Below are 15,000 nucleotides of genomic sequence, written 5' to 3'. Positions count from 1 at the left end.
TGACGTCCTGTAAATGACGTAAAGATCATCCCCATATGGGCTGTGATCTGGCCTAGTCCTGAACGTCACCGGGGTGATGACCGGGCGTCATCATAACGTCATCATGACGTCATTGTGCTTGCTGGGGTAGATCTGCTATTTCTTTTGCTATTTTTGAATTTGAATCCTGAAATGTCTTTGACATATGAGACTTCCACCCGACAGCGGCAATATGTACCGTGTGTGTGTGTGTGTGTGTGTGTGTGTGTGTGTGTGTGTGTGTGTGTGTGTGTGTGTGTGTGTGTGTGCACGCACGTGTGTCTGCAACTGCGTGAGTGTGTGTGCACACGTAGTATTGGGGGTTAATGATAATAATTCATTCTACAAATGGATATATCATAGCCTTAGTAGCACTGCATACAAATGTCAGTGATGCATGCACATGCATACAGGCACAGGTGCACACGCACAGGCACGCACACACCCACACAAACAAACACAGGGACACCCACACACTCTGTTCACCAGGGTATGTGCATCAATGCATGTGTGCACCTACACACACACACACACACACACACACACACACACACACACACACACACGCAAGAATGAATGTGTTCTGAGCAGCATAACCCCAGGTGGGATGAGACTGAGGGTGCGCAGTGCACACACATGCTTTTGCGTGCATGTGTGTGCACTGTGCACCCCTCAGTCTCATGTATAGAATTTTCTAAACAGACACATGAATACTGGTACACGCACCCGCGTGCGCGCACACACACACACACACACACACACACGCATGCATGCATTTCTGGTCCACTATTCATCTTCCACCACTGACCCTCTGAATAGACCGCCAGTGCAAGCACCAACCCACCCACACACATGCACAAATCCCCCCCCCCCCCGCCACACACACACACACAGTACAGTAATCCAATTACCTCCACACACACACACACGACCTCAGTGTGTCACATGACATGTGACATCCAGTGTCACCATGTTCTAATCTAACGGTGACTGTGAGAGGTCATCACCCAGTGGGGTGACAGCTCTGGACATATCTGAGTGCTTACTCCAGGTTCAGAGGTTCCAAGGTCATGTAGTGCTTATGCCTCATTCATACTAAGTTGCACAGCAGTGTCTCGCACTGAAAATGGCGGATCTACAAACTCGGACATTTTCTGTGTGATGCGCAACCAAGTATATGGTAACTCAGGCTTACGCGACTATAGGGTTGGGAATCCGGAACCGGAGGAACCGGATCCAACATTGAGGAACCGGAGTCAGTTCCATCACATTTGGAACTGTTTCAGGAACCGGTTTTATCACACTGGTCAGTGTTTCTCAAACGTTTTAACTTTGAGGACCACCAAATGAACAAATGGAACGGTTCCATTTGTATACTGCCAGAGTTAAACGTTAAAAATCACAAAGGAACCCTATGTGCCAGAAGTGGCTCACGAGGTAAAGCAGCCGCCTTGAACCAGAAGGCATCCGGTTGGATCCGTGGCTCCTCCTGGCATTGTGTCCGAGTGTCTTTTAATGCATGGTCGCCTCCATCATCGGTATGGGGGAATGTAAGGCACATTGTAAAGCGCTTTGTATAAAGGTGCTACAGAAATGCAAGCAATGTTAATAATGCTCCTTGAGACTCACTACACTATATTATACTATACAAGTTCAACAAATGGGTGGACCTCAGGTTATTGAATTTTCTATTCAACCATGCTCACTCCTATACAAGCTTATAGCTGAGTATAATAGAGTATGACAATGGACCCAGAGATTGCCTGCCCATGCCGTCCTTGTAGATAAGAAGTTGTTAGTGACTTGTGTGGTTACATAAAGATTTAGAAAAAAGCTCAGTTCAGAACATTTTAACTGAGGTCTAACTCAATTCAATAACTGTTGTCCCTTATTAAATATTGTCTCCATGGAAATCACTATTTGCAGACAGGATATACAGTATGATATAAACCCATAACAAGTCTTGTTCCATACAAACAACATTGATTAAGTCTGGGAGAAAGTTATTAGCTCAATAACAACATACTCAGACACACCTCATCACCATTATCAACTTCTGCTTTCAGAGGCCCTATAAAATATTACTAAGAAATATACTTATCTTCCCCACGCAAGTCCCATGTGAGCTAAACCATAAACCCATACAAATTGACTTGTAACTAACTAGGTGTGCGTATCGCAGAGGACCCGAGGGCGTGATGTGGGTCGGTTCGGTACCACAGTATTTATTATTACTTATTAGTACTGTGGTAATGGGTACTGCACTGGGTAGTCTAACAGCGAGTACAGTGAGTACTGTACTTGCTGGGGCATTGAACCGGGTGGGGCATTGATTCCCAACGTGCATCGTTCCCGACTTGCGTGATCCCTGAGAAGTCCGAGTAGTAACATTGAAATATTACATTCCCAAGGTATTTGTACATGTTTGTCATTCAGTAAATGTCCTATTCATACAGCATAAGCACTGAACAAAGCCTGCTCCTGTACCACACTTGGATGTAGCTTGTGAGCTTATCAGACATCTTATTGAGCATTCCCTCTCAATCTGACCATCTGGTCTTTAATTAGTGAGCGGTCCGGAGCTTCAAACAAACACAATCTGTGCGCAGGCTTCAACCCTCCTTACGCCAACTGTTTCATTTACACTCATACGGCGGTGTTGCAAAAAAAATTGCTTAACTACAAGCTCACAATGCGTCACACCACGACACATTGTGACCTTGTTTTATTTGATCAAATAAAAAATATTACAAAATACATCTGTTCAACCCAAGTAGTTGTGCCTCACTGGCAGAAAAATAACCTGTGCGCAGTGCGCGCACACACACACACACACACACACACACACACACACACACACACACACACACACACACACACACACACACACACACACACACACAGTGTGTCACGTCAAAAAAACTACTTCTTCTCTACATTTGCTCAGCAGCAGAATGAAATCCAACGCTTATGAAGAGAACTTGCTGTATGAAGAGAACTCCTCTGGAGGTAGAGGAGGAATTAACTAGTCCTTTACTCTGTTTCTTTCTCTTGAGCAAAGTCAAGCCCAGGCAACGTTATTTTAGGGTAGTGGTGACGGTGCTGAGATTGGACCAATGTGTACAGTAAGAAAACTGGAGCCAAAGGGCTCAGGTGTGGAAGAGGTGGCAGGCAGGCGAATAAGCAACATCAGTGAACATTAGGGATGCCATAAAATATGAATATATTGAATACCAATTGACCAACACATTACTATATAGAGACTTTTGAGAGCTTGCTCAATATTAAACTTACAGTAAAACTAAAATATTGCTCCCCAAATTCCACTGGCTGGCTCGAGGAGGCAGAAGATGTATTTTCTCCAAAGATTAGCCGGTGAGGCAACGCTTACTGCCAGGCAGCGTACCACCTCCAACAGCTCCAGTGAGTAAATGATGTGTATGACGTTTTACTCAGGGAACAAAAATACCTTCTGCCACCTGAGAGCCAAGAGCAACATTTAAACATCAGGGAAAGAATGTAGCCTACATAATGATATCTCACAGTGTTCTTGTACAGCCAAATGAAGGAAGATATTGTGTAAACTAGCGCATATTGTAAAATCTCTCCTCCGCTCAGATTTTTCCCTCCACATATTATTTACCTATGGCAAAATGCCAAATCGCCAAATTGTGGAGGTTTGAGGAAAGTGAAAACAAAGGTATGTGTGGTCCTTGTTTTGATTACAAAATAAGAAAAAGGTATGCAAAATTAGGCATCTTAAATAATAAAACTAACTCATCACACACACACACACACACACACACACACACACACACACACACACACACACACACACACACACACACACACACACACACACCTAAACAGATCAATAACAATAGCAGGATTTTTCTAAACTCAACGGCAGTGTTGCCCATGGGTTTTTATTTCAATTTGATTCAAGTGTTTGCATCAGTACGTGCAAGTAGGGCCGTGCATACACTACTGGGAGGGCAGGGGCCCTGATGTTGTTTATTCATTACTGGAAGACAGTAGCAAATTTGGAAACGAGAGAAGCCAACAAAAGTGTACTTTATATACTATATCAGTTAACAATATGGATGATAAATAATAGACAGGCCTATTCAAACCTGTTAAAAAGCCTGTCAACAGATCCTAGCAAGTTTATACTTTTTGGCGTGACATGCATGATGTCCTTAACACCCACATTTCTCAGAAATGCTGAGGAAGGCCTAAGACTGTTTCCTTCCGCTGCTGTGCTTTATTAAGAGTGTCACATACTGTACTTACTTACGAGTGCTGATGATTTCATTTCCTATTGTTGTGCCTTTTGGGTTGGCATCAATCATACTCTGAAGACTTTTATGTTGAGCACACCGGTTTGTTTCTTGCTAACCACAATTATCAGGAGGGGAAAACCAAACCACCTAGCCTAGCATTATTTTGTATTGAATGTATTAAGAGAGGTATAAATGAGAAATTATTTTGTAGGTATACAAAAGGGCACTTTCTCCTATGAAGGCAACTGGACAGAATGCAGCCAGTTTGTAACCTGACCCTGCCAGATGGGATGCTGTCTTGAAACAAATGTGTGAAGCAAGCTTCTTGGATCTGGCAGCGTCAGGTTAGCCAGTTTGTCCCTCTCTTAAAAATTGTTTACTGTTACGCGTTTTACATGCAATCATACTGTATACTGTACTATATTCAGGTTATAGATGCAAAAATGTTTAGTTTAACTTTAATGTTTGCCAAAATTGGCTAACATTGTTGCAACATTTTCATTCAACCATTTATGCTGGTCAACAACAGGCATTATTTTATTTTGAATAAATATAGATATAGAGTACAATATGCATATTTATACAGTATTATCGATTACCAATTACAGATGCTTGCATACATACACTAGCAAATAGAGACAGGTGAACATGTGTGTGTACAGACAGACACGCATGCTTGAATACAAGTTGGCTGGCCCAGTTAAAGTATCTCTGCCTCAAGGGTGAAAATATGTAATCCTACAGTCCGTTCTGTTGAGCAAAGTCAACCTCAAAACAAGTTGTTTGCCCGACTGTGACTGCACAGAGATTGGGACATTTGTAGCTGCTAGACAACAACAAACCCACACAGCTGTAAGACGTCAAACCCACACAACGGCTGTGTGTGTGTGTGTGTGTGTGTGTGTGTGTGTGTGTGTGTGTGTGTGTGTGTGTGTGTGTGTGTGTGTGTGTGTGTGTGTGCGTGTGCGTGTGCGCGTGTGTGTGTGTGTGTGTGTGTGTGTGTGAATAGTCTGATTGAACACACTAATGATCTGCCTACTGGAAAGTTGTTCAATTTCCTTTCCTATGGAATAAAATCAAACCCAGATGATGGCGCTATTTGGGGGAAATGGTGGCTGAGCACTATAATGACTGGAACAGTGGAGTGAAATGAAGCTTCAGATGATCTCAAAGAGCAACTTAATGCCCCATTTTAAGCTTAACACGTTTTCAAAAAGTTGCTCACTCCTATGTCCCCCCCCCTCCCCCGAGTCACATTGTGTGCGTGTGCCTCCTTTATCCCATTAAAACCGGGAAAGCATGAAATCACGTGTCAATTTAGCATTGGCTATTCAAAAATAGCAGATATACAAGCTCGCAGCGTGTCACTTCGTGCTGCGCTGTGAGCTTGTACATCTGCTATTTTTTTTTTAAAGATTGAAAAAATCTTGAAAGTGTGAGAACTACTGATTTAGAAGGCATTTGTAGAATCGGCCTTAATGGGTTAAGCACACCCGGGCGGGAACCCTCTCGGTCGTAGGATGAACAGAGCACGCCACCGATGTGTGTTTTGGCATTAATCCAGATGAGTGTAAAGAGTCAGTAGCAAGTGGCAACACAGACCTGCTTCTGTTTACCTATTTGATTGGTCCTCTGCCATGTTTTGATTAAAAAAGGCTGCTTCTCTCTGCTGATTCAGTCTGCTGCCGGGAAGTCCTGTTTCAAATTGTACGTCAATGCTGCCACACCCCAGGAGTGTATGTATACCCAGACAGTATATTTGACTGTACAGCCTCGTCTCATGCCATCATCACAGTCTGACGTTTATCCGAACCATGAAATGATGTCAAAATGTAATGTAGACGTCTGCAGATGCAGACGGTGATTAGATGCGTATCAATACGTCATTATTTGACTGATGCGGACGACACCAAGTGGAGTCATTGTGGTCCGTCTGGACTGAAAACCCTGTGTGTGACACACACACACACACACACACACACACACACACACACACACACACACACACACACACACACACACACACACACACACACACACACACACACACACACACACACACACACACACACACACACACACACACACACAGACAAGGGGCTGCATCTCTGTCCTCTCCTCATTGCAGCCCTGGCTGTCAATCATTCCAGAGACAATTACACCCAGGGACCTGGGCTCACCTGCAGGAAATGAGAACAGCTACAGAAACATAATGAGGAAAGAACGGAGAAGCAGAGAATGAGAGAGGGCCAGAGGTGGACATATCATAGACACGGGTATGAACGGACATGCATGACAGTACAATAAAAGACAGCCCACCGGGGCAGGGACAAATGGAATTCACTGGGACCGCTAGACTGCCATTCTCATTCAGGATGATTTCAAGCACAAGTGCAGCGGTAGAATACACTTCAGTACTTCAATTGCAAGCCTGCCAGACAGGGTTCAAGGTGGGGATACACAATATTCAGAAATGATCTTAGAAAGATCAGAGGAATTAGAAGTGCCAGTGTAAAAACAAATACCTGTATGATGGCACTTTGCATAGGTATTGACAACAAAAAATAATCTAGATGGAGATAAGAAGCGGCTCCCAAAAAAAAATCAAGACAGGGACATACTGTAAAGGCCTGGAATGGACATTGAGTAAAAAGAAATACAATTGAGTGCTATCTCCATATTTCAACTTTTTATGTTTTTTGTAAATTGATGCCCTACTTCATCATACAAGAGTGTCGCACAAAAGTAGTAAAAATGGCCGATCTACAAGCTTTTAGATTGGTTATTTTCACCATTTTAGAATAATAATAGAACGTCTTGGACATAGAAGGTTTCCACCCGACAGCGACAAAAAAAGTTATGAATCTGTATTTACATGCCACTGCTCACAGACAAGCTGAATCCTAAACTACAGGTCAGTCAAACGGTCAAAAGTAAATAGTAATATTCATTGTGTGATAAAATAATTGGTGATAAAATAATGTTGCGTTAATGCATTATTATCACGTTAACGTTGACAGCCATGATTAAAACATAATACTTTGTTTTAGTTCAATTCATCCCTAACAATCCTACCATGTTCCTTAAATCAGCCTTAAACTCCAAAACGTGAACAGCTGCTCTCCCTATTGTTTTAGAACAAGAATAGTAATCAAATGAAACAACGGCTCTTTTGTTCTCGCTAATCTCTAGCCAATCCCCTATCCCAGAATTCACTGCATGTGAATACCTGGAGCTCAAGGTGAGTAAAAGCTCCCTTTTGTGTGTGTGTGTGTGTGGAGGAAGGCAGTTGTATGAGTGGCTGCCAGGCCCAGATTAACGCACAGGCTCACAGAGCTGCAGCCCCGGGGCCCACAGCTTCAGCCGCGGGGCCCAGAGCTCCAGGCGGCCCGGCGGCCCGCAAGTGACAATCAATCATACTATTTTTTCCCCCGTGTGTGTGTGTGTGTGTGTGTGTGTGTGTGTGTGTGTGTGTGTGTGTGTGTGTGTGTGTGTGTGTGTGTGTGTGTGTGTGTGTGTGTGTGTGTGTGTGTGTGTGTGTGTGTGTGTGTGCGCGCGTGTGCGTGCATGCATTAACAACATATGAATGTGAATGTGTTCACTGTAACTGTCAATAAACGTATAGCAGAATTAAAAGATAAGATCAAGCATGTAAGGATAATAACCAGTATTTTGGATTTCTTAACGATATCCAATCTGTCCCTTGCGTAGGCCTACTCAAAACAAAGACTAATACATATGACCACTCAGGTGACTTGGCATTTTGTTAAAAATAGTGAAACCTCAAGAGGTTACAGCTGATAAGGAAAAGGATCATCACACATTTTCCCAAATGCTGACTTTACCAGTGACCAACTCGTCTGGGTATAGGGTAGTGTTTGTTCACTAAACTCTCATTGATCAAAAACGAAATCAACCATGGGACATGTGACTCGCATGTTTTTAGAAAGTGACTTGTTACGGGAACTGGATTCCAGTGATGTTACTCCTCAGCTCAGATAGAAGAGCTTCTGAGTGAGAAGCCTAAGAGATATTTTCCATCACATAATCACCAGCTGAATGTGAATTTCTGTCTTATGTGACATGTTTAGGTCCACACTTGGATTTTCATATACCAAAGACAAAATGTATAAGATCTGAGTACTATTGTTGATACGGTAATTGATGTGCATGTGATGAAATAAGGGTTGTTGGAAATCTACGCACTGTTTGTGCTTTCCTTCATCGATTATGCTTAAAAGTGTGCACAATGTTATTGTAGAGAACTTGTATTAAGTTGTATATATGACGGCCTTGAATGTAGCCGATTTAATTTTAGTTGATGGAAAATAGGCCTATACAGACAGACTGTTTTGCCTTTGTCTTTATAAAATAAAGGCGCTGTCTATGGTGCTGAATCATTGTGACGTGTTTGGTTCAGGGGTGGAGCGTGCAGGGGCCTTAAAGCACATGGACATTTGGTAGAGGTTTGGGTTGTGTAGTTATCTTGTCATGATGTAACTAGTCCGATTGGTGAGATGTATTGGTCTGTTGCACCATTGATTAGGAATTAATAATCCAAAAAAAAAGTCTCTTCATTGACTTCCATTGTTCATTGAAACAGCTCTCAAAGTCACTCTTTTAGCACACAAACAAATGCAAACAAAGCTGAGTCTGCCAAAATACTGTAGATAGAACATCACAAAACCCAGTATAGCACAAAACCCAGTGATATATTTAGGTAATATTTTGGACAATTTGAATGATGCAGTAATGAAAAATATTAAAACATAATGCTTCACTTGTGAGCGCTGACTCGATTGTACATTTCAATGTTTTAATTTAGTTCAGCACATCCCCAATAATTATATCATGGTCCTTCAGCAGTGTGGAACTTTAAAACATTAGCAGCTGCTCTCCCTATTGTTAAAGAACAAGGCATGTAATTAAATGTATAACAAAGCGGCTTTTGTGCTCAATAATCTCTGGCTGGACCCCTGTTCATTTCATTTACATACCTTCAGCTAAAGGTGAGAAATAACTGTCCTTTGTTTTCTGCTGGAAGTAGACAACTCCATTAACAGTAACATCTCACATCCTGTTGTATTTTTTCTCAGAAATGAAGAAAATGTATGCTTTCGTTTTAAAACTAGAATCCTTTTAACCTGATTTTGTGGTACATTTATTTTTTGATTTTGATTTGACATGACAGAAGAAGCAAGGGATTAATCTTGTAACATTGCTGAATCATCGTATATGAAAGATAAGCTGATGTGAGTACTGTTAATACGGAGGACAAACCTGACTGGATATGTATACATTCTTTTGATATTCATGCACCAATTTCAGCTTTGACTTTTTGGTGAATGATAGTATTTGGAGATGCTCAATCAGTGTTTAACTTTGACCCAAATCAAATTACACACCAATTTGCTGACATTTGATGACAAGCTAGTTCTGGCTTTATGGGATGCTCCCCTACAGGTGTACTGCATGATACAGTTAAACAAATACCATCCTGTTATGCTCTGCAGCATATAAAAAAATGCTAAATAGGCCCACTTGACCTCAATTCTGGATCAATGTACCAGAAAAAAGAGATCTAAATGACTATGAAAAGGGTTTTGGAGCGTGGGTGGCAAGAACTTCAGTTGCTAAGACTACTCAACTGACTAGTGTGTCAAAAGGAACAGTGACTAAAGTGCCACTGCATTTCAATCTGTGGGAAAGACATCAGTAAATAGGGTCGGAAATTGTGGTCGAAAGATTCGTGACACTGATGCATTAGTGCATTATGTAAGGAAAGAGAAAAGCAACTTTTCCTCAGGAGACTGAAAATTTCAGTGCAGGACGTGATCAGACTACAGTATGTCAGAAATAGAAGTGGGTGGCATTTCTGTCTATACTGTAATTCTGCTTTCTTTCTTTCTGCTCCCCATAGTTTTTCATTTGAATCAACCTTTACCTCTAACCGCCAGTTCAGCTTTCTATTAAGCTAACTTTATTTCCCTGGTCAAGGACAGGAGATTGCAAATTTACTCGAACAAACATGTAACAACTAACTCTGGTGTACAATAGCTGCCAAGGAAGCAGGCTAATGTGTTAAGTTACAGTAGCCTGCTAGTCGCCTGCTCACATTTTTATACTGGAAGGGAGAATGTGGGTGGGAAGAACTGTCTAACCTCCCTTAACATCTACTTAAGCAGCCCTAAAACACTCCAGTGGAGTTTCTCAGTAGAATGTAAAACAATAGAAAAATTTGGTTGTACAGGGTAGCTTCCTGTACAAAAGAGCATTTGCTAAGATTTATTTACTTGTATACAAATGCTTAAGGGTAGGGTCACACCTAACTTTGATTCTGCCTATGTGGGCGTCTTTTTGCAATGGTTTTCAAAGGGAACGGAGCGTTTTGTTTAAGCCGCGCAATGGCAACAAAACTCTCTGTTCCCATTGTAATCCAGTGCAAAAAGACGGCCACATAGGCAGAATCAAAGTTAGGTGTGTGACTGCACCCCAAGGCCTGGGGACAGCTTTGTCCTCACATCTCCACAGCTTGAGTCTGATTACCCATATTCTCTAACCCCAAAACATGAATGTTGCACTGACCATGGTATTTCTGGGTTGATAACAATAACCGATAATAACAGCTTGTTGTTGGCGACAGAGATACTACAGATAATTTTACTTTTTTACATTTTCAAAAAGATCGATCACTGTTTATTTTCCATAGCCATGACATAAAAACAGATAGCCTAAGGTTAAAATCATACAGTAATATATGACATTCTTTGCCTGATAAGTCAAATAGATTCTCATTAGCCGATAATTATTGGATGAATTTACATTATCGAAATGATAATAACTATTAACTTTTTCAATTTAACTTTTGATATACTGTGCACTCATAATATTAAAGAACACAATATTCCTCTATACACTATGTCAGCATCTGGTTCCACTTTGTATGCATTTGTATGCACGTTCTTCCAAAAGAGTCCATGTGGCACCATTTCCTCAGAAAAGCTATTGCACTCACAGCAGAGTGAGTAACAGTAAACCTTATTTATTCTGCTGTGTAAACCAGCGTTCCAGCCTTGCAATAATTACAAACGACTACTATTACCTTAGTTGAGTTTCAGTGTCTGACAAAAACCTAAAACCTGGGCAATGAATTTGTAGTCTTGGTACTTTTTATTTGCTGAACACAATTCATTGTGAATCAACGATACCATGTAAGTACAGTGTTTTCACTGTGAACATAAAAAAATAAATTCAGCTGGTAACAAGTGGAAGTTGGAACCCATAGCAAAACAATCAGCGGTTGTTGTTGCTCATCTTGCATAGTGCACCACACTAACCTATAGTGTCCCTATTCTGGGGCAAACATTTCGCCAAAATGGCAGATCTACACACTCTCAATACGTTGCAAGAGAGTTGTTGTAGAGGGAAAAAAGGCGGGGGCCTAGGATAGACCTCTGGGGGACTCCGATCAACAAAATATATACTGTAAGGTATATAAATCTGAGTCCTGCTTTTGGGTCCCAACCAGTTGGTTTAGACAAAATCTAAAGAGCAGTCAATACATTCTGAGTGTAGACTTACCTCAAATTCAGAGTCAGCTGTTGGTCTTTAGACTTCAGCAGGTCACCCACTGAGAACGTGGCACTGCCCAGGTAGTTGCGCTGTAGAACCAGACCAAGAAAGAACACATTTACTGTATATTCTCAAAATTGATCAGGTAGTAATGGACATACAAAAATACGGTTCACGTACATTCACTGTAGCATATTACATGTCAGATATTGCCAACAATGGATGGATGGATGGAATGGAAGGATAAATAAATCAATAGATTTTTCTGCATCATCTGTATAATATTTGTATCAGTCATGGCTGAGGCTGTTTGCAAAGGCCTTGCATGTTGCTCCAGAAATAAAGTTTATCATTAACCAAATAAACCCTTACTTCCCTTTTCTGGGCATGTCATAAAAGGCAAATATTTGGCAAAAATAAGCGATCTTCAAGCTCAGATATCAGCTTGTAGATTGTCTATATTCGCCAAAGAGATTTGGTGTAGAGGGAAAAAAGGAGGGGGGCAGGTATAGACCCCTGGGGGATACGGGCAACAAAGTATAGGGTTTAACCCATTAAGACCTGAGGCCGATTCTACAAATGCCTTCTAAATTAATAGTTCTCAAACCTTTTTGTGCCAAGGACCCCCAAATTGATATATATTGGGCCGTGGACCCCCCCATCTGATAATGTTTTGTGCCAGGGACCCCCAGAAGAAAAGAAATGTGTAAAAGATAGCAGATGTACAAGCTCGCAGGCAGCGCAGCACAAAGTGACACGCTGTGAGCTTGTATTATCTGCTATTTTTGAATAGCCAACGCTAAAATCTGAAATGACCCATGTTTTAATGGGTTAAGTGGTTAAGTACTACTGCATTTGTTTCTGTATTCAGCAGGCATAAAAGCATCCCATTTGAGTCACTTTGAGCTCTGGTATACTGTGCAACCACCTTTACATGAGACTTGTCTATCTGTCTGTCTGTCTGTCTGTCTGTCTGTCTGTCTGTCTGTCTGTCTGTCTGTCTGTCTCTGTTATTTACCTGATGTCTCCTCTCTCTCTCTCTCTGTCTGTCTCTCTGTGTGTGTCTGTCTCTCTCTCTCTCTCTCTCTCTCTCTCTCTCTCTCTCTCTCTGGCCATCTGGCTGAGCCTTAGAATCGTGCTGGCGAGGTGGGCTGTGTGGACCCTGTGCTCATACTGACTGGACTGTTAAGGCAACTCCGCACCAAACAGACTCGTCCAGACTATTGCAGACTACTCCAGACTGCAACAGACTGGTATTCGGTTGGCAAAAGTTACCATTTAAGTCTGTCAGCCGACTGGCCATTCATGTGCTAATTTGACTTTTAGCGTGCCAGCGTTGCCAGGTTTGCTTATTATAAGCGACTTTGGGCTTGTTTCCCTGCAAAGCCACTTAGGGATGTTCCCAGCGTTTTTTCTTCACTGACGTGCAGTGGTGTAAAGTAACTAGTACATTTACTCAAGTACTGTACTTAAGTACAATTTTGAGGTACTTTTACTTTACTGGAGTATTTCCAAATGTCTATACTTGTACTCCACAACAATTATTTGAAATGTTTAGTTACTAGTTACTTTGCAGATATAAATCATTATGAAACATACATTAACCACTTTAGCCCTATTTTGTACCTATAAGCTATTTGAAAATAGCAGATCTACAAGCTCACAACGTGTTGCGATGCACGCGTTCTGAGCTTGTAGATCTGCTATTTTCAAACATTTTTGTACTTTTACTTTTGGTACTTTAAGTACATTTTTATACCAATACTTTAGTACTTTTACTCAAGTAAATGTTGAATTCCGGACTTTTACTTGTAACAGACTCAGAGTACATCTATTGCATTCAAGCCTGGAATTTCGTCATTTTAGGGGCAAGGCCACTTGGCCTTTGGTGTTGTAATTTTTTGGAGGGCACAAAGGCCCTGCCCGGCCTTCCTGCCAGGGCAGGAAGGCCATCCAAAAAATAATAACGATTTTTTAAGTCCAAAAATGATTTTAAGTCCACGGAAATAATGCATTTAACTTGAAGGTTAAGGATGATTGTATTTTAATATATTATAAGAATAGTATAACTATCTGTGAAATATTACCCATTTATTTCACAAAATAATGTGTTGGCAAATGACCAATATTTAGTTATATAGGTCTCAATATGTCACATTCAGCCCTGGACTTCACTGACTGAAGTAGGGGTCACATTAATCACATTAGATTCACAGAATGTATTTTACCCACAAGTTATTTTCATTCAAATGAAATGTGAATGAACTTGCACTAATAATGACTTTAGTTGATTTTTCACTCTTTAAAATATAGTATTTCTTAATTATTAATAATTACTGCTTGTAGATTGGCTATTTTCACGATTTTAAATTGTTTTTAAATAATAATAAAAAAGGAACATACAAGATTTCCACCCGACAGCCATAATATATAGCCAATATATGGTTCTGTATCAGTATATGAGTCCGTTTTTGAAGATTTCATTCTAATTGGCTACTATGCCTGAATATGAATTTCATGAGCCTGGGTAGGTCACCCTGGCTTGGCGGAGATATGCCCTGTAGCACACTCCGCACAGCAGCAGCAGCAGCAGGTGAAAGCAATTCACTTAATTGCTCGTTCTCTCTCCCTCTTTCCGTCTCCTCAATCTCTCGCTCGCTCTTTCTCTCTCAATCTTTCACTCTCCCTTTTTCTCTCCCTCTCTCTGCCGCTTTTTCTCTCTCTCTCTCTCTCACTCTCTCTCTCTCTCTCTCTCTCTCTCTCTCTCTCTCTCTCTCTCTCCTCTCTCTTCTCTCTCCTCTCTCTCTCTCTCTCTCTCTCTCTCTCTCTCTCTCTCTCTCTCTCTCTCTCTCTCTCAAATTTACACACCTGCTCCCAATCACCACAGCGCAAAAGTAGGGCAAATCAATCAATCTCTCTCTCTCTCTGGAGCAACAACAAGAAACAGTGAATGTAGGTTTTCATAGACATGGTCGCTTGTTTCTCTCACATAATCTGGCAACACCGACAGCCCTCTGTTGTCACTGCCACTGCGCTACCAGTCGGCTAAAAAGCTGAACATGTTCGGGTCGGCTCTGGGTCGGCCGAAAAGGTCCCGACGGACCCCCCGACGGACCCCTAACCGACT

At 41.5% G+C, this 15,000-nt stretch overlaps 1 protein-coding gene across 1 annotated transcript in view; it reads right to left on the bottom strand.

The window, feature by feature from the left end:
• inpp4b (inositol polyphosphate-4-phosphatase type II B) overlaps positions 1–15,000 on the bottom strand; it is a 234,877-nt gene that overhangs the window by 146,110 nt on the left and 73,767 nt on the right. The window contains 1 exon segment of the mRNA XM_080456329.1: positions 11,883–11,962. Within this exon segment, the coding sequence (XP_080312455.1) occupies positions 11,883–11,962 (80 nt within the window).

Source organism: Gymnoscopelus braueri (genome assembly GCF_963280865.1).
Source record: "Gymnoscopelus braueri genome assembly, chromosome: 2".
NCBI classification, from domain to species: domain Eukaryota; kingdom Metazoa; phylum Chordata; class Actinopteri; order Myctophiformes; family Myctophidae; genus Gymnoscopelus; species Gymnoscopelus braueri.
Note: the sequence above shows the minus strand (reverse complement) of the source record. Positions and strands in the feature narration are given on the sequence as shown.